We start from the raw sequence: 25,228 nt of genomic DNA, 5'->3' as shown, positions 1-25,228 counted from the left end.
TCGTGTTGAAATCAACAAAGAGTTGGTAGCCTTTCTGTCAACGATTGTATGACTTCTTAAGTAATACCTCGGTCATCAGAATGAAATTCAAATAGAGGTAAGCTTGTAGAATAACAAATATAAGAGGTTATGTTCTTAGTAAGTTCTTTGACATGTCGCAGAATCTAAGTGGGGAAATATCAGTTTATTGTTTCAGCTCAGCTGCTTACTATCTGAGCTGGAAACCAGATGATTTTTTTTTAATACATTTTACAAGAAAAAAAGATAGAAAATAGATTGTCTTTCTCAAAGAACCACATGGCTTGGATCAACACCACACAATGACCATGCACATTGAGGGAGTTTTTCGTAAATGCAGCACTTTTTCATCCTTTCATTGCTAATTTTTTACTTATTATATTTCATTAACTTAACTCAACTTAACACCATTTGAATAGACACTATCTGACAAGTTAAAGCCTCAAGCACCCATCAGCATGAAGAGATTTACTGCATATTAGCAATACATGTAGATGGCATCAGAAACAGAGACGTGCACACACACCTGAGTTGTGCCCTTCACAGAGCAGCTGCAGGAAGCGGAAAAGGTCACAGGTGAACTCATCATCCTGCATGACCTTCTCACCTGGCCGGAGAGAAGAAACACACACACACACACACACACACACACACACACACGCACGAGCACATACGCAGGTATGCACACACAAAAACACAGGCACGTGCAACCACACATGAAAACACACACACACACACACACACACACACACACACACACACACACACACACACACACACACACACACACACACACACACACACACACACACACACACACACACACACACACACACACACACACACACACAAAGAAGGTCAGAGAACAGGGCCGACAAAAGCAGACGACATGTATGAGAGACACACCACAAGAAGATGGAGAGTGAAGAAGTGTTAAAAAGAGATGGAGCTAATGTCAGGAAATATTCAGTGTCTTCTTTCAGTCAGTGAAATGTGGAGGCATAATACACAAATCCAGACCACACACACACACACACACACACACACACACACTTGGACTGAAGTGGTTTGGTTTTTAAGATGCAGCATTTTACAGTCAGGACCGGATGTTGCTGGTTTGGTTTAATAAAGAAAGTCTGTAGGTTGCTGCTTCTATTGTAATATCTGAAAACATTACAGACACATTGAGGACAGCTGCCCTGACCACACCAAAATGCTGCTTTGAACCAAGAAATGCAAAAGGAAAGAAGGTCAGAGAAAGTTAGATGAGACACTAAACATAACAGAAACATTAACAGATTACGTTGATACAATATGACAACAGACTGGACTGGGCTGAAAGAGGAAAATCTGGAGGTGTGGAACAAGACTGAAAGGGTTTTCTTTTACATTTTCTACAATGACTCCCACCAGGATGAGAGAGATACGTCTTAATAATTGTCAACAGTTATGACCTTATTGCTGTCTTTTCTTATGGCCTCTTAAAATAAAAAAAATAGATCTGACTGCATCTACTTACATATGTCAGAATTCAAGAAGGGCTCTTTCAGGCTCATTCCCAACACAGTGGTAGACCAAATGAAGGGAATTACATATTCCACAGTTGAAAAAAATGACGCGACCAGACAAAACGTATTAATATGATTTGTAAAGGTGCAATGTGTAGTTCTGAGCCACCAGTGTCTAATGGAAATTCCTAATAGTTGTGGGAACAAGGCGGGGGTGTGAGTCGTTTTCTGACACTTTGGATTCAATCCAAACAAGCAATCACACTTGCAGTGATCATGGATCTACAAGTTCGGCAGCTCTACTTGTTCCTCTGATCTGAGGACAGACAGGGGTTAGGAAGTGCTGAACAAGTTGTATTACAAGCTAATCAGCCAGCATGCTGACTTCACTTCTGCAACACAATACGTAGACATCTTCAACATAAAGTCAGCATGTCTTTAATAATGTTGGTTACATTTTTTTATTCTGGCATAATTTACACATTGCACCTTTAATGGAATGGATGAAATGTAAATAGGGATTTAAACTATCGTCACACATGTACACATAACACAGTGAAATTCAAACTGTGCATGTAACCCATCCTAGTATAAGGAGCAGTGGACAGCTACTATACAGCGCTCTGAAACAGTGTGGTGGTTCAGTGCTTTGCTCTAGGGCACCTGGCTGTGCCCAGGAGGCAGACTGGCACCTGTCCAGGTACCAGGCCACACTCTGCTCTTGGTATAGGGATTATAAATAGGATTAGATTAAATGACAAGCTATAGATGTGGTGTACAATAAATAGTGCATTCAATTTCTTCTAGTCCATTTAAAACAAAAGGTTGTAAAACTGTACACAGTTTAATGCTTGAGTACAACAACAACAAAATCATGAGTTCAAAATACAATACTGAAGTCAGAAATAAGTCAAATCGTGAAAAAAGAAGGGCGGTATTCTAATAAAATATCCCCACTTAAGCAAAAACAGTCATGAAGGACACACTGACTACAGACCACAGGTCAGCCAGTAAACAGAGAAGGAGGAAGGAATTAGAGCAGATCAGAGTCCCCCCCCCCCTCCACTTACAGCAGCATGGCCAAGTTAAAGTCCAGAGTGCAACACACAGAGAGAAGAGCAGGAGAGGTGGACAGAACTAAATTGATGTAGAGGTGAGAAACAAGCAGGGGCGTACCGCCTGGCAATTTCAGTTTGTTATTTGAAGACTAACCTTTATATGAAATACTTAACCTCTTTCAGAGAGAATATATGTTTTTTAACATTACACTGTTGTGTATGTGCCAAAACACATGCATATGAAGGTACATCTTTACCAAAAAATTTGCATCCTTTACTAAACGCGCTGCAAATAAAAAAAGCTGCAAAAGCTCAAAAAAACAACGGAAACTGTTTCAAGGGGACACTAAAAAGTGATGCACACAGCTGGGACCAGAGTTCATGTTGACATTTGGGGATTATAATGTTGGTCAACAGCCATTGTTGTTGGAAACATACCTAAAACATAAGTTTTATCTACTCATTTGAACAATTTCACCGGATGTTCCTTCTGATTAAGTTGGCTAGGGTTCCGTCGTGTTCTTGCAGCGTTTTTTAAGTGCTGCATTTTTTATTTGTAGTGTTTTGTTTATGCAGCGCTTTTAGTAAACGCTGCGCATGTTTCGTCCAGTTGGTGGATGTTTTCCAAATACTGCATGTGCGTTTCTTCAGTTGCAGGTGTTGAGGCACATTGATGTCTTTATATTTGAATTGTTTTTGAAGCTGCAGTGTGCTTCTCCTAATGGACATTTTTTGGGCCGTTGAAGCGCGTTTGCATTTGTCGGCCACCGTACGAATCTGTAATAGTAAGTGTATTGACAACACAATTGAATAGCTAAATAGTAAATAAACTGCCTTCATTTAACGTGTTTCTGTTATTTGCAACTATTCAAAGCACTTTGACAACTCATGAGCCAATGTCTCACCCATTTGAAATGTTATCAGCATCATTGTGCTTCAGACAGGATAGACTGCATCTACGTTGTGAGGCGCTCACAGATTTAACAAAATGATTCACAGCCACTACAACAGGTGTAATGATGAGTGCAGCTTTAATTTACTATAAGGAACTTATATTTGCCTGATTGGGGCTTTTCTGTATATATTGCAGTCCTAATATAGGGAGACAGGAAATGACAGAGAGAGAGGCAGAGGACACAGATGGGTAGTACACTTCACAACAAAGAACAACCAGCACAATAACCATCTCCTATACTAGGACAACACAACAAGACTTTAGGTTGACTACATGACCAAGAGTGGGTGAAGGATAGGAAATATCAGTAATATTAAGAATGTGCCAGATACTGTACAAATCCTGAGAGGGAGTCTGGATTGTTTTAATCTACTTGACATTTATTATGTTCATCATCTGTTTCCTTGATGTCAAAGAGAATGATTTGACAAAGACTTTAAAAAGTATAAACAGAACAGACCTGGACAGAACTGACACAACATCTGACCCACCACAGGAGGAGAGGGAGCGAGAGACCAACCAACACACAAGGAAATGGCAGAAGGCATAATTACCACGCTCATGAGTGATGACTGAGGAGGGGAAGAAAGTGCAATAAACCAAAATGAGAAAAGGAAAACAGGGGGAAGAAAGAAAGAGAGAAACAAAGTAAGAAACAAAGAAAAAGATTACATATAGGAAAAAGAGTTTAAATAACTCCGGATTCAGTTGTTTGGTCAACATGGAATCCGTAAAGCTCAGTAAATGTCTTAAGAGACGTCTTACAAAATAACAAATATATAACCAAGATAAAAACGTTTTTCCCTCATCCTTTTTTTAATTGATTGTGAAAGTGCATGGTAAAAATGTTTAAGTTAATAGGGCCTCAGTATGAATACTAAGTATTTACTAATTATATTGAGGAAATTATTAATAGAAAAACATAATTTGTGCTATTTCTGTATGCTGAAATAGATGCAGTAATGATACAAATAAATACGTTTCAGGATTTATGGGTCTTAAGTTTATGCCTTAAAAAATAAATTGGGTTTTGTTGGGGACTTGAAAAGTGTGGGACAACTCAATGGTAAACATTGGTTTTGGTTTAGGGTAGAAAAACAGGCCGTTGTGGTTTACGTTTGGAAATTATTCGCTTTATGTTTCTGAGATACCAGGTTTGACTTGTTCTCTTGTTTCACACTTTGTAGTGCAGAATTGAGCTCCTAACAATGAACTGATTTCCTCCCTGAGAGGTTTAATGTTGCTATGATAACTAGGGATGCACCGAATATTCGGCTGCCGAAAATTATCGGCCGAAAATGGTTAAAAAGGCCCTTTCGGCCGAAAGGGTTCTAGCACCGAAAAAATATCACCGAATGTCAGAGAGCAGGGTTACGTTGGTAAGCTAACATGTTGTTGTGATGACGTAATCAAAACGCGGCGACAAGTACAGCGCGCGACCATGCTCGCGGCTGGCTCACAGCCAACATGTCTGGCGCTTGGAGATATTTAAAAATATCAGAGAAAGAGGCGCGGATTGCGATTTGTAAAACGTGTTCAGCTGACATTTCTCGAGGGGGTGTAACTGCAAAGACTTTCACCACTTCGGGATTACTCCACCACTTGAAATCAAAACACCCGGACAAATATGCGGAGTAAGATCAAATCACAAGCACTGACAGCGAGAGACTGTTCAGCGCTGCCTCTCATGTGCTTGATGAGAAGAGGAGCAGACTTATGGCTGATAAATCAGAGAAGCTACTGTTCATTAAAAAGAACCTCCCACTTTTCCTTAATAAGTAGACAAGGCTGGCTTATCATAAGCTTATCTAGTTCTACATGTCCACTCTATACCCACTTTCCTGAACAATTTTCATTGTGAGTTATAATTCACCATCTCAGGTTATCATTAGGGGGAAATGACAGCAGCACAGTGTTCAATATATTGTACTTTCGGTATCGAAATGATACAATGTTGTTTACATTGCTCATGAGGACAGACCACCTTATTTGCAGATTCTTGAAATTGTAATTTAATTTGTAATTGATTGTGGATTTTGTATCCAGTTTTCACTTTATGTATCTTTATACAATGTTTACTACTTTGCTTATGAGGACAGACAGCCTTATTTACAGATTCTTGAAATTGAATTGTAATTTCATTTGTAAATAGTTACATTCATGTGGATTTATCCAGTTTGCACATTTGTATGCATGCACTTATAGGTGCATTTGTTGTTGTTGAAGGCCTGGCTGTTACAGTCTTTATTTACACTATTTTGTTGTAGGCCTACTGGCCTAGATGTTTATGTAGTTTTAAAGCACCTTGACTTTGTTCTGAATGCACTTTGTTGTAGTTATCCTACAGAGAAAAGAAAATGCACTTGACTTGGAATGAATGTACTGTATGCATTCAAAAGTGCTGAATAAATGTTTTATGGACCCATAATAGTGATTATTATTTAAGTTAAGTTTTGCCATAATCATTTATTTTTCCATAATCAGGCAGCTGAACAACATTGGTAAAAAAATGTATACATTATATATATATATATTTATATTAATCATTTTCGGCCTTTCGGCATTCGGTTTTCGGCCAACTGTTTCCTATTTTCGGTATCGGTTTCGGCCAAGAATTTCCCATTCGGTGCACCCCTAATGATAACATCATGCTACTCCTACATTTACCAAAGGGTTATGTCAGGATCATTTAAACACACAGATGGTCATTTAATGTTTTTTTAAGAGCACTCATTGCAAAAACAATTCCTCAAGGCTTCCTACTTTTATCCAGTAGTTTGTGATTGTGTTTGTAGGTTATGCCTATATTTCAGTATAGTACTTATAAATAGTGAAAAAAGGGAGAATTTGAGTAAAATCTTGAAAATTCAGTTTGCCATCTAAAGTATGATTGTGAACATACAGAAAACATGACAGAAAAATGCAACATGCAAATCATAAGCACATATACATGTGACTGGGAAATCATACCTGATAATGCATTTAAAAAATAGGTATAACTGCATTACCACTTTTAATAAATGAACCAATTGCTCAAATTAAGTGATGACAACAACACAAAACAATTATGATATAACATGGATTTAAAAACGAATTGGTTATGCTATCTTTTAGCATTCCTTTATGAGACTTATTGTTTCAGCAAGCAGTTCTGTGTAGGTAGGCTTACATGAAACATCCTTAGGCTAATTAAAGTGGTATTTAATAATTTAACTTACATTTAACTTAAAATACCTGGTGAAGAAAACATTTTATTATCAACAATAAGCCACAATCTCAAAATAAATCATTATATTGCTATAACCATTGCAACATTAAATGAAAGATGTGCAAACATCCTGTAGAGAAGCTCACCTGATCCCTCCTCTGTCACCATCCCCAGTCCTTCTGCTTTGTTCTGCCTCTCAAATGCATTTAGATCCAGAACACTGAAACAAAGACAAATGAGTTGTAAAACTCTAGTTCTGTGCTCTATTCACTGACCTTCTCCCCTGCAACCAGTGGCTGTGCATAGTTCTGTTAATAACTGTACGTAAACACCCAATTTCACCTTTGCCCAATGCATCATTTGAAAGCTGCTCTCATATTAAAGGCATTATATAAGAAGTACACTGTGTGCTACACTGAGTGCCACGGTTATAAACTATTATAGGCATGCTAAATCAGCTTTTAGTACTTCCTGTCTGCACTTTCCAGTGGGCAGTACCAACAGTTTCCACTGGGAAACTTAGATTCTGAAGCAAGCTCATGGGGAGCATCTTCTGGCCGTCCGGCAGTGGCTCTGTCAGTAGGGGATTGGACTGAGCCGTAGGGTCGCCGGTTCAAGTCCCCGACCAGAACTAAAAATGGAGTGTGGACTTCTACGTGGAGAAGTCCCAGTTCACCTCCTGCCCTGCCGTGGTGCCCTTGAGCAAGGCACCGGACAATCCCCTTCCCCCCTCACTTCCATTGCTCCCCGGGCGCTGCATGTGTGACCATTAAAGAGGGTTTCATCCCTCCCCCAATATTATTTTATTATTATATTATTCTGTATTTGTTGGATGCTGCATCTAATCAATGACACATTTCAACATCGCTTAAGTTTCATATCGGAGTGAACACAGATTATATATTATTAACTCAAGTGTTTCATCTATTATCTATATTTAGTTCAATAAACTTGACTGTTGTTTGACCAATAATCTTGCTATGATACTACTTTTACACTTTATAAATATCTTGACCTGATGCTACTTTTCTACATGTTACATGTTGACTAGCTTGTGTACTTATTTTATTTTTATTTCATTATTTTGCTATTTTGCTGTGGGCCAAATAAAGATTTCTGATTCTGCAGTCAGTCCACACACAGTCTGAACCCATTAACCAACCCTCCTGTGCTATGAATACATGGTCAGTCATTTTTCTCAATAAGAGGAAGAGTGATTCACAGTAACCTGCATGACTGCATCAAACCAGCCAGACTCTGAAAGAAGCCAACATCCTTTTTGTCTTTCAGGTAATCCAACATTTTCTATCAAAGAGAAAGAGAAAAACCACAGAGGAAAATGGGATGATTGAGTTTTATTTCAGACAGGAGACACTATGGCAGTTTGGAAGTACTCTGTGATCCAACAGCAGAATGGTAATGTCAGAAACAGAGATGACTGAGCACTGTACCTGCTGTACAGTAGAGTTTCCTCCGTTGAGAATAGCTATGCCCAGCTTCAGAGTGGAGGCCACCATGGGCCCCATCTCACCTGGTGAACAGGAACACAACACACACACAGAAAACAAAAGGACATTAGTCCTTCATCCACCACAGTGCAGGGTCTTTCACAGCTCCTGGTTGAATCCTTTCCCCCCCCTTTTAATTAAAACATGCTTAAAACATATTCAATATTAAATGGCTCTAACATGATGTAATTACAGTACCTTACATTTAGTTAAAAAGTATTTGTATGTGTTCACAGATAGAACACGTATTTTTGAATGGAGCATATTTTTCAGTAAAAAACGTAGAATCTTTAAGGGTAATCATAAATCATTCCCCCCCCCCCCCACACACCCATACTTTACTTTTTCAAACCTGACTCAATGACTTCAATAATAGAGTTTGACAGCTTTTTCAAGTAATTTGTGAATTTTGTTTGCAATGATCCCAATAACCATTTAAAAAAAAAAAAAAATCATATATCGTCCCATATGAGCAGATCCAAACTCAAGTTTTGATTAAAGAGGACAAAATATATTAATTTACAGGATGATATTAGTATTTATTGTCTCTACTGGGACATGTCTCCATGCTTTAACGTTCAAAAAGCTCTTTATTTTCCTCATACTGCCGGTGCTGTAGCACCTCTTTTCACCCTCTGTCTGAAACCAGAGCCCAGTCTCTGATTGGTTAGCTGGCTCTATTGTGGTTGGTCAACTGCTAAGAGAAGTGCAGCACTTTAGCATATCACGTACAATGTCTTGGGGCGCTATCCAATAGAAGCACAAGTTTTACAAAGTCATATCAATATGTTAGGGAAGTAAACAAAGGAGTCCAAGGGTGGTGTGAGAGAGAAACTCCCCCTGGAGGGAACACATGGATTTTAGCCTTTGCAGACCATTCACATGCACAAACACCTATAGAACACACTACAGGGACTCAAAACCCCCTAGTAGCAGAATAGGGCCCCTTTAATACAACTCTTGTGCTGTGTTCAGCTGGCCCTCAGAGTGGATATAAATCACAAATACACAAGTAGTGTTAAAGTAGTGATAGTCGCCCGAGGACCTACCCTTGCTGGCGCTGATGGTCTGGAGCACCATCTCAGCGGCTCCTCTGTCATGTAGCCGCGCCTGCTGATACAGCAGCTTCTGCTTCTCCATCTCTTTCTCCTGTTGATGAGGAACAGCACAACACACACTTACAAGATGATCACAGGGAGAGAGCGACTAATAGAGTGAGGGACTGTTCACCTACTTCAAAACTCTTCACCTCCTCTCCATCATCATCTTCTTCATCATGGCAACTCTAAAGGAGTGAAGAATGATACAAATGAGACAGGAAACATCATCTTCATAATTTGATAAGTCATTTTATTCACTTCAGCAGGTCATACCTTTGCCATGATGTCAGCGTAGGCCATGTAGAGATTATCCTCATCCAGTTTACTGCAAGACACACACACACACACACACACACACACACACACACACACACACACACACACACACACACACACACACACACACACACACACGTGCTAGATGAACGATTACCTAAATGCCTTGAAAACATTTTTTTATTTAAGTTACATTAAGTGATCCCATGCTGTCTTTTTTCAATTGTACCGGATGAGGAAAAACATTTGTATCTGCATAATACTGAATGGAGAAAAAGGTATTTTTTGTGCTGTGTAATAAAAAAAATTAAAGCGCCATTGACTAAAAAATGTATCTGGTTAGGTGTCCACTGGTATTTCTGATTCCATTGGACTGGATGTGAAACAACCAAGAGCGATAAAAGGAGAGGGTTTAACAACTATTACTATTCATATTTACAGATATTGATATAAGAGTTAAAACACCAGTACATGTTTAGTTTGACCTTTCAGATGGATAAATGTTTACTAGATGTGTAAACACAAACTATAACTTGAGTTGATGCAGTTACTTTAGGAAGAACCTTTTATCTTACATAAACTTTATCTACAAAACCCACCACTTCTCTGTGAGGGCCGTCCTGCTGAACAGCTGGATGAGCTGATGCAGAGGATCGATGTGTTTCTGCCCCTCCTCTTCCTCAGATAGCTCCTGCTCCCCTGGTTTCTGAAAAAAAACAGTCACACAAGACTCAATAAAATACACTGAAAATAATAGTGGAAAGAAATAATTCATTTTTTTCATGTACAACTCTCTTAGAGTGGGTATTTTATGAATCTGGTAAAAATTACTAGAAATAACTAGACACGATAGTAGACTAAGTAGTATTATATAAGTAGTATATAATTGTGGAATTTAAGTTCTTGTAAAATTGTAGCAGACGATAAACCTAAAACTGGAAGGTAGCCATGTCTGTGTTTTGAATCCTTTTCTGCAATTTTCAGCAGTACACAGTTTGATTCCATCAGTTTTACGCTTGCATTTAAATGCACTTACAGCGAGGTCCTCTATGAGTTTATCTTCAAAGTAGTGTTCCTCTGCCTCGATCCAGGACTTCTCATAGCCCTGCAGGAACAGGTTGACAGCCCGGTGCCTAATTCGGAGGAGATAAGTTAAGAATACAAATATATGCATTTCTTACAAGATAGATGTAGTACACTCACATGCACTCAGTAAATACTGTATGTGTGTTGCTGTGTTTGGCTGCCAAACTCACCTGGGAAGGTTATAGAGTGGTGCCATCCTGAAGCAAGCCACCACAGCTCTCTTCCTCTGTTTGGACAGCAGTTTGTGCCACACGGCCTTCTTACTGCGCTGAGGATGTTCCACCTGAACACAAAGTGAAGCACTCAGTACTGCTCACCTTCTGGTTCAATGCCTGGATAACTTATTACATAAGTGCATTTGTTAATGTATTTTTCTTTAAAAACAGTCAGTCTCCATGAAGAACTTCTGTTTTGTGTTTATTTTTGTGTCTATTTACAGCTTCAGAGTCCTAGGCACCGAGAGAGGGCACTTTAAACAAGTGTTATCTCCATATATAGAAAAGAAAAGAGAGCACAGAGCCTCTTTGATGCTGCTGCAGTGTTTATTCATGTGTGTGGATGCTGCACATATAGGTACTGATCTTAATATTAATATCATTTTTCAGTGGGTTTCATTTTACTTGTTATTTTTATGCATTCCATGTATTCTACAACATTATTAATATGACCAAATATGCTTTTGTATATTTTTGCAGTTGTGGAAAACTGCTTTGATTGATAATTAGATTTGAGTCCAGGCCACCTTCTCCTCATTTGTTTTTACTTTTAGGTAGAATACATCAACACACACACCTGGTCTAGGTGGAAGAGGACATGAGCGATGTCCAGGACCCTCTCCACAGTCTTCTGAGGGTCCGAGGTGTCCTCGTAGTTGTTGGGGAGGTCTCTGTACAGAGCCATCTGCCAGCGGATAGCTGGGTCCTCCAGCTGTACAACACACATGAGGACATGTATTAAATGTGTGACCATAGGGGTCCGGTTATGACACGCAGCTGAGAGGTCGGGCGGGACGAGGCTCCGACGAAATTAATATATTTCTACCATATTTAGTATCCAAATCGAGCTACTTGTGACCGAAAACATTTGCCAATATAGGCTTTATTTCGGATAATGTCGAAAAATCGAGGGAGAAGACAGAAAGACGATAAAAAGACAGAAATTGGAACTCTACACGAGGACATCACGGACGAACAGACACCTAGCGATAGCACGATGCTAGCCCAGGTGGACTATAGCCAGGATGAGAACCAGATCTTAGCAGCCATACAATCCATGAGAAATGACTTTTCTGGACAACTACATGAAGTGGTTTCTTCCAACCGAGAGATAAAAGAAGCTATCGGGGCATTTTCTGAAAGGCTCACAGAGGCAGAAACCCGCATTAGCACAGCGGAGGACCAGATCGCTTCGCTAGCAACCCAAGCTAATGCTACGCAGAAAACAGTCCAGAAGCTCATCTCACAGATGGAAGAGCTGGAAAACAGACAACGCCGCACCCAGGGCCGGCCCTATACTTTTGGGGGCCCTAAGCAAGATTTTGTTTGAGGGCCCCCCTCACTCTAGCGCGTTCTCACTACACACAACACGGAACCAACTTTTGTCTTATGATGTTAGTATGAGCACACATATTGTACAAATAAGCATGTAAACACTAAAGTGGGACCTGAGAAAAGCAGCACAGTCTTTAAATTGACTACAAATAACTACCTAGGCTATAACTAATGACTATATAAACTCAGTGAACAGAAATATAGAAACTCCTCAGTCCTCAGTGACATATGTTTTGTTGTTGTGGCTCTGAGTCTGTACTCCAGCACATTAGATTTGAAATGAAACAAGGACTATGAGGTTAAAGTGCATACTGTGACCAAGTATTAAATATGACTACTTTGTTGAAGTGTATGTTAATTTGTCCAATATTACATTTGATCCCCCATTTTAGGGGATCAAAAGTACTCTGACAAATGAACATAAACTTGAATAAAGTAGTCATATCAGATAGCACTGATGAACTGACAGTACAGAATAAAAAGACTGACAAAGTGACCATCATTGTTCAAAGATAGATATTTTTAATAAAAAACACTCAACACTAAATAGAATATATAAATAGATCCAAAAATATCTTTAAAGGATTAAATAATATGTGCAAAACAAACTGCTTAACAATGAAATGAAATGTAAAAAAACAAATGCAAATACAAATGTTCCTCTCGTACGTACAGTCAGAATTGTTCTCTTCTTGCTTTCCTGGAGGCAAAGTCATTGATGACCTGATCATAGGAGATCTGGCTGCCAATCTGGTGGTTTATGCTGATTATTGCCATTCCACTCAGGCGATCCTGGGCCATGGAGGACCTCAAGTATGTTTTTATCAGTTTGAGCTTCGAGAAGCATCTCTCTGCGGACGCCACTGTCACTGGAAGGGTACAGGCTATTCTCAGCGCTATCCAAAGATTTGGATAGATCTCACACAGCTCGTTTTCATTTAAGAAGGTGAGCATCTCCAATGTGGTCATATCTTCTTTGGGAAGCTCTGGAAGGCTTTGCATCTCCATGGCTAGCTCTCTCCAGTCAACGTCTGCCTCTTCGCCACAGGTCAATGTTTTTCCCAGCAGGGCACATTGGTCTGTAAGTGACTCATCATCCAGATTATGGAAGTTGTGAAGCACTCCAAACTTGTCTCTTACTTCCCCCAGGGACTTGAATCTGTCCTCCAAAGACTGGATGCCACAGTCCACCACAACATTAAAGAATCCTGTTTCCAGTCTCGTCATGGCATCAGCCACTGCCTCGTCAGCTGCCTCGTAGGCAAAATGCCTCTTTTTGCTCCGCAGCCTCTTTTCTTTCAGCACTGCCTCAACATTCATATTTCCACAGAGCTCTTTTGCTGTGGCCTGAGCATCTGTGAACCCAGTGGCCCTGTAAGTTACCAGCGATGCTTTGGTTTTGTCTAAGAGACTGACCGCAACATCCAGCTGCATGTTGACAGACTGAAGGAGCTTGCTAACTGTATTGATCTTTGACAGAATATCATACCAGACAACAGTGCAGATTTGGAATCTAAATGATCCAATTTCTTCTGCCAGGGATTGGGCCTCAATTCTGACCATGAGATCATTTGCGTTTTCCCTCACCTCTAGCAAAGCCTCCCTGACCTTATCCGTTTGGTAGCGCAACGGCTCGATGCTATTCACTCTGCTCTCCCACCGCGTCTCACTCCAGGACTTGAGAGTGATGTCCACATGTTTTTTCAGGATGGTCCACCTCTGGGGAGAACCTGGAAAACAAGGTGTACAGCTTCTGAACATTACCAAAGAAGCAAGTAGCATCTATTGATCCTTTGGCTGAATCCGCCACCATCAAATTCAGTGTGTGGGCTGCACAAGGAACATACAGAGCTCGAGGATTCTTCTCCAACAGCCTGGCCTGCACCCCTTTATTTCTGCCCTTCATGTTTGCACCATTGTCATAGGATTGTCCTCTGCAGTCCTCAAAGGGGATCTTCAGCTCCTCCAGCCTGTTCAAAATGAGTGTAGACAAACCAAGCCCTGTGGATGCAGGGGCTATGATGAACCCCAGAAAGTGCTCCCTGATCTCAGTCCTTTTCTTCACACTCACTGTTCGAATCACAACAGTCATCTGCTCCTGGTGGCTGACGTCTGGGGTGCAATCCAAAATGATGGCAAAATACTTGGACTCTTTGATTTCAGCCACCATTGCTGCAAGTATTGTGTCACTGATACAGGACATGAGTTCATTTTGGATTGTTTTACCCAAGTATGTAGTGTAATTTCCTCCACTGTCAATGCGTCTGATGTGTTCTTTCAGAACAGGGTCAAACTAGGCAATTAGCTCAACTTCTTTGAGGAAATTCCCGTTGTTGTGGTTATGCAGGGTGTCAACAGTCCCTCTAAGTCCCAGGTTCCTCTCTGCTAGAGATTGGATGATGGAAACCAACCGAATGAGCACCTCTCTCCACCTCTTCTTCTCTGCCTCCAGCAGGTACAACTTTGTTTTGTCTATTGTCTTCCCTTTTCTAAGACGGAGCTCTAGTTCCTTCCAAGTCAACACACTTTTCACATGATCTGGGCTGTTGTCGTGTAGCTTCAGTAATGCGCCAATATTCACCCAGTCCTGTTGTCCCTCTGTTATGAGCTTTAATGATTTCTTGGAAAACAACTTGCAGCAAAAGCAGTAGACTGAATCATTGTTCTTGGAGTATATTAACCAGCTTCGCTTAACTTTCTCACCATTTACAAGTGTTCTAAACATGTAATGATAATGAAAGCTTCTGTTGTTTGGTGTTTTCGGGAATACAAAATCTCTGTCCACCTGTACTGGCCCCCTAATCACCAGATCTGTACGTACGTGATCGTTAAGTACTGATGGCCACCCAGTTGGATCCATTGGTGAACCAGAGAGAAAAGGAGTAGAAGTTACAGAGGTAGGTGTAGTAGGCGTAATGGTACTGCTCTCAACTTCAATGGGTACAGAAATACCTATAGGGAAATTAATTAAAAAAAATAAGTTTTTGTTACTTGACATGTTTACAAGTTGATGTTCCTGGCAATGAACAACACAGTTGAATGATTGAACACAATAGTAATAATAATATTCATAATAATAATAATAATACCATGATTGATTGGACATATAGTGCTTTGCTTTTCTTGACAAACAAAGTTAAGGTCTCTTTGATGTAGGCCTAAATTTACCAGCATTGTCAGAGGTGGTTTCTTCAGTGATGGAAGTTGATGGAACTGCTATGGAATAAAGAAGTATATCATTGTTTAATATATGACTATAGGACTGTCTCTAGATCAGCTGTCTTTTCACCACTATGGCGCTGCTTTTGAGATAGCTCCAAAGTGCTGATCCAGAATCAGTCCTTAAAAACAGGTATCATCAAACTCCTGCCCCATGCATGACAGATATTTATTATAAGCAATGAACAGCGAGCTTGCTCAATAGAACTTCGACAAATGGCAATTGTAGCTAGCTCTATGGGCTTAATCTATACACTTAACACATCATTTACCAGCATTGTCTGAGGCGGTTTCTTGGATGACATCGGAGTCACTGGTGCCAACAGCTGACCTTTTGGTTTCACATTCACCAACAGCAGCGGTGGAGGTGGATTGACCTGCTATGGAATAAAGAAATATATGATTCGTAATGTAATGACTTAATATTCCAAATTCAGAAAGCTCTCACTTTGGGCCCATTTGAACTCACCAACAGTGTCCTCAGTGGACGTTGTGGTGTGTGCTGGCACCTGCTGTGGGCTTCCAAAGTACTTCAGAAGTGCTCCTGAGGAGAGTATGTTACAGAGTTAAGCTTTATGGAAACAGACTTGAAATGGAACATCAAATGGAACATACTAGCTTTATATAGCTAATTCAATATTCAGCCAATGAATACTTGCATTTACATGAACTTAGAACCCACACAATGATGTTTGGATAGTTCGATAGATAGATAGATAGATAGATAGATAGATAGATAGATAGATAGATAGATAGTACTTTATTAATCCCAGGGGAAATTGGTTTACTTGGTCAAAATAAGAAACAAGCACATATACCTAGCTAACATTAGCTACGAGTGTGACTTGCTGCCTGAGCTAAACTTTTCTAAAGTAAATTAATCAGTAACGTTAATAGCATCGCATTATTCTACAGAAAGGCTGAGATAATAATGATAACTTGGCTAGTTAGCTAGCTGTAACGTTAGCTAGAAAGTAAGTAGTAGTAGTAAGTAAGTTAGAATACTCCCAAATCCAAGTTATCCAACTATTGTTAGTGGGACACAGGACAGGAGACAGAGCCATAATATGAAGTTACATACCTTTATTGTCTTGCCTTTTTTCTTCATTAAGTTTTCTATTTTTTCGTTTTTGATCACCAGAGGCGTATGTCCTTTTTTTGCCAGACATCATGCAAACTGAAGGCACCACAGTTGAGCGCTCAGCTTTGCCTGCCTGCTCGCTCAAGTTGTCACAGCGTTACAAATGTGCCACAAAACCAACCAATCGGAGAACTCGAGAAGGTCAATTCTGATTGGCTGGTCGTCTCCAATCATATCTTCTATCTGAGAAGCCATGTCATTCCTAATGACATGGCTTCCCAGGGTGCTTGACATTGAAACGGGACAGCCATTGAATATAGAGCAAGCCTACAGACTGGGGAAAACGCCGCAACAGACCCGGGAGCAGGATGGGTCGGATAAAACCCGACCACGGATTCTTCTGGTGAAATTCCTCACATATCGAGACAGAGATCGAGTAATGAAAGCAGCACGTCTGAAAGGAGACATCACAGTTGAGGATAGCCGTGTCATGTTTTTTCCTGATTTTTCCACTGAAGTCCAGAAACAACGGAAACTTTTTGATGGTGTGAAACAAAGTCTGCGCCAAATGCGCAAGGAATATGGATTTATGTTCCCGGCAAAACTGCGAATTCTACACGACAAAAGATGGCACTTCTTCACTTCCCCATCCCAGGCTGAAGAATTCATCCTAAAGATGAAGAAGGTGAATACCAATCCAGACGTGTAGAAAGAGTCGCCAGCTGAAACGCGCCAAGAAGGGCTTTCAGATGACTTTGACTGAAAGAAATCGACATTGATCTGTTCTGGTAAGCTTTAAAATGGACTGATTGATGACGAGCTTGGAAATTGGAGTATAGAGACATTATCTGTCCTCTCGGGCTAATAATCAAAGACTGATACAAGGTCACAAATGAACATTGTATTTACCATTCGTAATATAAATATGCATGTAGTCGGAACGAGCTCCGACCTTTTTCTTTTCTTTTCTTTTCTTTTTAGTGTTATAACAACTACTGGTTGCTTGCTTGCTGCTCCTCAAGAGGATCAGAGTTTAGTCAAATCGGAACCGGTACTTGGGAGGGAGGGGAGATGTGCTTGGTTAGCTGCACAGGGTTTAGACTAGGTCTACTTGTTGTTGCCTCCTTTAGGAGAGGCCCCTGTTATTCCCTGTTGTATTTGTTTGTTCTAAAGGCACACTTTTTATTTTTATTTCATTATAAGGCATGGTTAATAAGGTGGTTACACAAGCTTAGTTTACTGTTTACATCATGAGTGGTCATACTAAAATAAATATGATTTCATGGAACGTTAGAGGTCTTAGGAAGCTAGTGAAATTAAAACAAGTAATGTCTAGGTTGAAGCAGCTCAAAACGCAGATAGCTTTTATTCAAGAAACTCATTTACTTTCCAGTGAATATATTCCATTAAAAAGGAGATGCCAAGGTCAAGTCATATCTGCCTCATTTTCCTCTCAAGCCAGAGGGGTGGCAATACTGATACACTCATCTGTGCCATTAAGGGTTTATAATTTCATACAAGACACTGCAGGCAGATTTGTTATCGTCCAGGGCTCTTTACTAAATCAAGACATTAATCTAGTATGTCTATATGGGCCTAACAACGATGATGCACAGTTTTATAATAACTTGTTTCTGACTTTATCAACATTACATGGCCACATATGTATGGCAGGGGACTTCAATTGTACTCTAAATCCGAAACTGGATAAGTCATCAGGTATGGACACCTCACATATGCAGAGTAGGAAAACAATACAACACTTTATGAGTGAGTTAAATCTTTGTGATATATGGAGAAATAGGAATCCTTCCAGACGGGAATATTCATGTCATTCTACTACACATAACTCTTACTCCCGCATAGACTACTTCCTCATTTCTAAGCCTATGATAGACAATGTTAATGACTCAGTGTATAAAAGCATTGTCATTTCTGATCATGCATTACTACTAGTCAATTACACTGTAAAAGCAGCTACCAGGGGTCTAACAATGTGGCGATTAAGCCCACGATGGTTACATTACAAACAGTTCTTAACCTTTGTCGGGGACAATACTGATATTTACTTTAAAGTGAACACTACTCAAACATCAGCATCTACGAGGTGGGAGGCATTCAAGGCCTATATACGCGGGCAAATGATCAGCTATACAAGCAGTATCTCTAATAAACAGAACCTTAAGCTGTTGGAGCTAGAAAAAGATATTAAAGAACTAGAGATAGAAATTAACCTTAATGATACAATAGAAACTAGACAGAGACTGGCTATTCTAAGAGCACAGTATAATGAGCTGTCCTCAAATAAAGCATTAAATAGCATAATGAAACTGAAACAGACATTCTACAAACAAGGAGAGAAGGCAGGGAAACTACTAGCCTGGCGTTTAAAATCAATGCAGAATGAAAGGTCAATTTTAGAAATAAAGTCAGAGGAAGGGACAACAATTACTAATCCACAAGAAATTAATAGTTCTTTCCAAAAATTCTACTCTAAATTGTATATGTCAGAATGTCCAGCCTCAGCTCATAATCTTCACAGCTTCCTAGATCAGATAGAAATACCAGTCCTGACAGAGGACGCAAAAGAGGAGCTTGACTCCCCAATCGTAGCATCTGAATTGTCAGAGGCCATAGACAGTATGAAAGGAGGGAAAGCCCCAGGACCGGACGGTATTCCTATTGAAATCTACAAAAACTTCAAAGACATGCTGTTGGTTCCGTTATTGAACATGTGCGAAGAATCGCTTGAGAAGGGGGAGCTGCCGCCATCATTACGGAACGCACTTATAACATTAATATTAAAACCAGGGAAACCCCCTACAAAGTGTGAATCCTATCGCCCCATTTCTCTGATTAATAATGATGTGAAAATAATAGCCAAAGTCCTTTTCAGAAGGTTAGAGAAACACTTGCCATATATTATTGCACAAGATCAAAATGGCTTCATTAAAGAAAGACAAGGCTTTCACAATATTCGTAGGTTAATGAATATTATACATGCCAAACAAGAAACATCTGATATGGCTGTGATAGGACTTGATGCGGAGAAAGCCTTTGATAGGGTCGAGCACGAATACCTATTTGAGGTGCTGCAGCGCTTTGGAATTGGCAGATATATTCTCAAGTGGATTAAAATCTTATACCATGACTCAACAGCTTCAGTAATGACCAACTATATGGTATCCAAACAGTTCTCTCTGTCCAGAGGTACAAGACAGGGATGTCCTTTGTCTCCCCATCTTTTTGTTATGGCCATCGAACCTTTAGCGATTGCAATTAGAAGCAACACTCAAATAACTGGTATCAAAATTAATAATATTGAGAATAAAATAGGATTATTTGCAGACGATATAGTTATTTTTTTGACAGACTTGAAACAATCTATACCTATATTACTAACTTTAATAGGAACATATGGCAGCTTCTCAGGCTACAAGGTTAATGCATCTAAATCTACAATTCTCTTTCTGAAAAAATCTGAGAGACTGAATCCGCCACTAAGTACTCCTTTTAGGAATATTACGGACAGCTTTACATACCTTGGAGTTAAAATCACACCTACAATAGAATCCGTTATACCAACTAACTATAACCCAGTGATTGAGTCAGTAGAGGAATCTATTAACAGATGGAAATCTTTACCACTCTCAATGATAGGACGTATTAATGTTTTGAAGATGAATATTCTTCCTAAGTTCCTGTACCTTTTCCAATCCATCCCACTCGCTCCGCCTGATAATTTCTTTAACAAAATGAAAAAACTTTTTTGTAATTTTATTTGGAACAATAGACGCCCAAGGCTGCGTATGACTCTGTTGTACTTACCGTATGAAAGAGGTGGGTTAAAACTCCCTTTCCTCCAAGGATACTATTGGGCTGCCCAACTAAGAGCAGCCTCATATTGGTTTGACCATCAGTCACCACTGCACTGGATAAAGATGGAGGAAACAACAACTTCTAAAGGTCCCTTATACCTCTACATTTATTCTGCAAATTTAGCCACTTTGAAAAGGCACACCGCAAACCCCTTTGTTAGAAATACACTGATAGTATGGCACGAAGTGTTAAATTATCTTGGGGAAAATGCTCCACTATCCCAATTCTCACCTATTTGGGGGAACAGAAATTTCACGCCAGGTACTAATGACCTTGGTTTCAAGTTATGGGCAGACAGAGGGATCAGGAAGATTTCAGATCTGTATGAGAATGATACTCTTTTAAGTTTTATGGAGATCAAGCAAAGATTTGGCATTGAGCGTAAACACTTTTTCAAGTATCTTCAGATAAGAAGCTTCATAACAAAGACACAGAACTCTGTAAATCTTCCCTCACAAAACTCTTTGGAAAGGACAGTCCTGAACCAACATGGAGCAGCTGGATTAATTTCAAAATTTTACCAGATTATCATAGATGCAACAAAAGAATCTTCAGAGGATAAAAGATTGGCATGGTGTTCCGACCTTAATGAAGATATAACTGTAGAAGAATGGCAGGATATATGCTTCCAATGCCAGGTGCAAACAATAAATACAAGGTTTAAACTCCTCCAGTACAAATGGTTGATGAGAACATACTTTACTCCAGAATTATTGCATCGCATTTACCCCAGTACGCCAGATACTTGTGTCAAGTGTGGTATTCATAAAGGTAGTTTGTTTCATTGCCTCTGGGAATGCACCCTCATTCAAGATTTTTGGAAAGAGGTTATCACAATTGTATCCATCAAGGAATTAAGGAACAACTTCCACTCTGTCCCAAACTTTGTATTCTTGGTCGTTTCCCAACAAGCTGTACGCTTAGCAATAGCTGTAAGAAGATGGTCATATTCTGTCTTCTTGAAGCTAAACATAAAATTGCACTATCATGGAAGTCTGTTCATAGACCAAGCAAACGAATTTGGATTGAGGGGCTACTGCAATGCCTTGCATTGGAAAAGCTTACATATGCCATTAAAGGGAAATATAACACATTTGTAAAGATTTGGGGCTCATTTATGCAGTTTCTTGAGGGGGATGATTTCGTGACAGCTTGGTAGTCTGTTGTTCTTGCTTTATTTAGTTTTGTTGCTTTTTGTTTTGTTAACAAATCACAATATGTATTGAGGAAATACTTGTATGTGGGATACAACTGATGTCCACATGAACATGTGGATGCTTGTAAAATGTTTTTCATTCTTTACGTTTCGTAGGAAAACACAATGTAACAGTTAGTTATCAAACCAGCACTATACCACTAATATCTGCATTTTTTTTTTCAAGTGCCTTATATGCCTATTGTTGTGCCTATTGATGTGTTTTGTTTTGTATTTTTGTACTGTAACTGAAAAAAGACAATAAAAACATTTGTCAAAAAAAAAAAAATGTGTGACCATAAAGACTTAAGTCATGATTGTTTCCTCTCAAATATACATGGACTGTGATAATTATAAGATCAGAGTTTACTCACCTTTCCTTGTAAATGAAGATTGTTCTTGATGATCTCTCGAACTTCATCCTCTGTATCTTTCTGTGAACAGAGTAAATGCACGCTCCATTGTGAGACAAAGGGAACCTTTAAAGGCCCCATGTCATGGCCATTTCTACTGATCATAATTCCATTGTTGAGGTATACTTGATTTATATTGTGCAATTTTCCAAAATCGCATTGGTTTCTCATACAGCATCTCTGTAAACTGTGTATTCACTCTCTGTCCTACACAGCTTGTTGGTGCTCTTGGTGCTCCTGCCCCCCCCTCCCTATGAGCCCAGTGGCCGACAGCGAGACACACAGCCGAACACACACACACACACACACACACACACACACACACACACACACACACACACACACACACACACACACACACACACACACACACACACACACACACACACACACACCGACTCACAGCCTCGCCGCGTCCCACCGTCTCAGGGAGGAGAAATCGGCGGAGCTGCAGCTGAGAGAAGATTGAGTGTGTGTGTGTGAGTGTGTGAGGAAGTCCGCAGATTGGCTCATCTGGACCAATCCACGGACTTAACCCAACGGCTCCGTGGACGTAACGTAACGGCTCCACGGATTGGTCCATTTTGGTATGGGCACGTCACTGTACCCAGGAAGAAAAAAAGACATCTCCAACGAGGCGTTCTGGGGCAGCATAGACAGGTCTTTTCTGTGTTAGAGTTTTACTCCCTACAGGGTGTACTTTGAGGGTTTGTGACTCTGCAGACCGTTTACATGCAGGACAACCTTCATAACACACAAGGGGACGGGTAATAACAGGAAAAGCATGACATGGGACCTTTCAAGGTCTCGACTGACACACACAACAATTTTAATGATATCTTAAGCAAAACAATCTGTGTGTAATGATTTGGTTTCACAATTTAAGATCATTTAGACAAAAAGGCAGTTTCAAACTAAAGATATTCAGACTTTAAGGCAAATTGGAAACATTTCTGAAATGTTAAACAAAAGATGGTGCAAACGTGTATACAAACACACCAACAGATATTATGGGGTGAAACAACTGTGTAGAGACAGAAGTGTATTTTATCATTCTGAAGCTGCCTGGAGTCATTTGCATATGATTAAATGAAGTTTGACACAGTGGAGGGTTGTGAGCAATGGCACTGCGCTCTGAAACAGCATTTCTTAGATCAGAGGCTGAACATTTATCAGCATATGTGTCCCACTGCCGTCTAATTGCACTTTAACGGCACCATACATTACAATGATATAACCACAAGAAGAGAACATTGACAGACATCAAAAGCTTTATTGGAAAACCTCAATAGAAGCTTCTAAAGTAGAAATATTATCATTCAGTACAACACTAATGCCTGCCATCCCAGACAAGAGCTTTGAAGAGAACAGCACAGAATGTTGTTTGAATGGCTGCCATTACTACAACATCTTCACAGCACTCAATTCTTTTGTCACTGGAATTCTGACAAAAACCAGACTGGAGGATATACTGTTGGAGTTATTCCAGAGGCATACTAATACATGTTACCAATAATTCATTGTAAGTGTTTGTTTATTTATGTTTAGTTTATTATTTTATCCTATACTAACTCATTTGTGTAGGCATATAATACACTTAAAATTCAAAGTGACCATAGTCGATGAAAATGTATACAATTATGAAGTCAAATGGTATATTGCCTCTTCTCTAATACCATATCAGACAAAAGCAATTCTCATAATCTAGTGGGTGAGTATTGACTGACCTGTGTGAAGCGGTTCTTAGCCAGAGCGATCAGCTCTTGTTCTCCGGGCGCGCAGATGTTCAGGCCCACAGGCAGCAGGCGCTTCAGAGTGGCCACGATGAGACTGGTCTGCATCGAGTACCGATCTCCCTTCCTCTTCATCTTCTTCCTCTCCTGGTCTGAAACTATTCCCTGAGGCAAAGTCAAACATCAGAATATTTAATGCACATACATGACGAGTGTTATTTTCTTCATTATGTGAACATGGGCATTGACACACACACACACACACACACACACACACACACACACACACACACACACACACACACACACACACACACACACACACACACACACACACACACACACACACACACACACACACGTTAAGCAGTACACTTCTGATATGTGAATCTCGATTCCCTGCTTCTGTCCATCTGTCCATACCTTAGACATCTTACACTTGGTGTCAGTGATGAGGAACGACATGTTGTTGATTTCATTCTGGACCACAAAGTTCTGCTCTTCTCTCTTGAAGTTCTGCAGACAGAAAATATTTAAATCTAAATATAGTTTGGTCCAAACTGAAATGGATTGCCATGGTATTTTCTACATATATTCATGATGAAGCTTACTGACTCTGGTGATCTTTATATTTTTCATCTACCAAAACAAATGTGTTTTTAGTGAATCTCTTAGTATCTACTGAATAATAGGGTACAGGTTTGTCATCCCTTAGGATGAATTGAAATCAGTCACTCTCTCCCTTTGAATGATGCACTGCCATCAGGTCAAAGTATGTCCAATACTTTGGATTGTGACCTAACACTTGCAAAACAAATGACATTCCCATCAGCCACGGCTGTACTTTGTGTTTAGTGCTAATTCACAAATGTCAACATGCAAATACGCTAAGCTAGGATAGTGAACATGTAAACATCATACAGTCAATAGCAAACATCAGAATGTTGCATTGTCAGAGCTGCTAGCTCGGCAGTAGACTCTTACTGTTATTACTGCTACTGAATGTGTAATGATTTGTAGGGAGATTTAAGGTTTGTGTGCACAGGGACAATGTGTGATCTTCAGCATTACATGTGTGATAGATTAATGAAGCTACAGACTGGACTGCACATTCTCAAAGGGATAAGCAGCGTAAGCAGTCCTTTGTATGGAGTTATTAGATAAAAAAAATTAGGAACCTCATACAAAAATACATGTTTTTATGATTCTTACATGAGACTTGGCCCAGAAGATGAAAACCTCTGCCACCATGCGGAACAGCTCCTCAGCCTCTGGGTTGGACTCTTTCAGCCACCGAGCCCTGTTCATAAAGTTATGCAGTTTAGAGATAGTGGCACAATGAAAAGGTTCAAAAATGTGTAGACCCTTTAGTTGCTATGGAGCTATTTTTATAAGACAGTCCCAGTTTGTTTTCTCATGATAACGCACAAGAACGCAAACA

The 25,228-nt window shown here is 39.8% G+C and overlaps 2 protein-coding genes across 8 annotated transcripts in view; both read right to left on the bottom strand.

Moving 5' to 3' along the window:
- ryr2a (ryanodine receptor 2a (cardiac)) overlaps window positions 1-25,228 on the bottom strand; it is a 291,199-nt gene that overhangs the window by 39,709 nt on the left and 226,262 nt on the right. For 3 of the 5 annotated variants that reach the window (XM_079658890.1, XM_079658889.1, XM_079658892.1), the window contains 16 exons: window positions 25,000-25,087; window positions 24,211-24,303; window positions 23,782-23,952; window positions 22,016-22,075; window positions 11,510-11,644; window positions 10,888-11,000; window positions 10,668-10,764; window positions 10,231-10,337; window positions 9,629-9,680; window positions 9,490-9,540; window positions 9,305-9,404; window positions 8,199-8,278; window positions 7,976-8,052; window positions 6,894-6,967; window positions 4,094-4,111; window positions 545-625 (listed from right to left, as the gene is read on the bottom strand). In XM_079658890.1, coding sequence (XP_079515016.1) covers window positions 545-625; window positions 4,094-4,111; window positions 6,894-6,967; window positions 7,976-8,052; window positions 8,199-8,278; window positions 9,305-9,404; window positions 9,490-9,540; window positions 9,629-9,680; window positions 10,231-10,337; window positions 10,668-10,764; window positions 10,888-11,000; window positions 11,510-11,644; window positions 22,016-22,075; window positions 23,782-23,952; window positions 24,211-24,303; window positions 25,000-25,087 — 1,397 coding nt within the window. The remainder of the gene's footprint in view (window positions 1-544; window positions 626-4,093; window positions 4,112-6,893; window positions 6,968-7,975; window positions 8,053-8,198; window positions 8,279-9,304; window positions 9,405-9,489; window positions 9,541-9,628; window positions 9,681-10,230; window positions 10,338-10,667; window positions 10,765-10,887; window positions 11,001-11,509; window positions 11,645-22,015; window positions 22,076-23,781; window positions 23,953-24,210; window positions 24,304-24,999; window positions 25,088-25,228) is intronic. The other 2 variants (XM_079658891.1, XM_079658893.1) reach the window with 1 other exon arrangement.
- On the bottom strand, window positions 12,849-16,253 carry LOC307024605 (uncharacterized protein). Of its 3 annotated transcripts, none has more exons than XM_079658897.1 (3): window positions 15,759-16,253; window positions 15,436-15,483; window positions 12,849-15,219 (listed from the first exon to the last, which is right to left on the bottom strand). In XM_079658897.1, exon 3 carries the CDS (start codon window positions 14,047-14,049, stop codon window positions 12,943-12,945), a length of 1,107 nt encoding a protein of 368 aa, XP_079515023.1. In that variant the 5' UTR covers window positions 14,050-15,219; window positions 15,436-15,483; window positions 15,759-16,253; the 3' UTR covers window positions 12,849-12,942. The 3 variants fall into 3 exon arrangements, with proteins under 3 accessions (XP_079515023.1, XP_079515024.1, XP_079515022.1); XM_079658898.1 differs by having other exon boundaries at window positions 15,436-15,480; XM_079658896.1 differs by having other exon boundaries at window positions 15,436-16,253.

The sequence above is a fragment of the Notothenia rossii genome (genome assembly GCF_949606895.1).
Source record: "Notothenia rossii genome assembly, chromosome: 11".
In the NCBI taxonomy this organism is placed as follows: Eukaryota; Metazoa; Chordata; class Actinopteri; order Perciformes; family Nototheniidae; genus Notothenia; species Notothenia rossii.
The sequence above is the reverse complement of the archived record's forward strand: the minus strand, read 5'-3'. Positions and strand labels throughout refer to the sequence as shown.

What these genes read in the sequence shown, in the direction of transcription:
- LOC307024605 (XM_079658896.1), bottom strand. Translation starts at nt 14,049, where the DNA reads ATGCTACTTGCTTCTTTGGTAATGTTCAGAAGCTGTACACCTTGTTTT.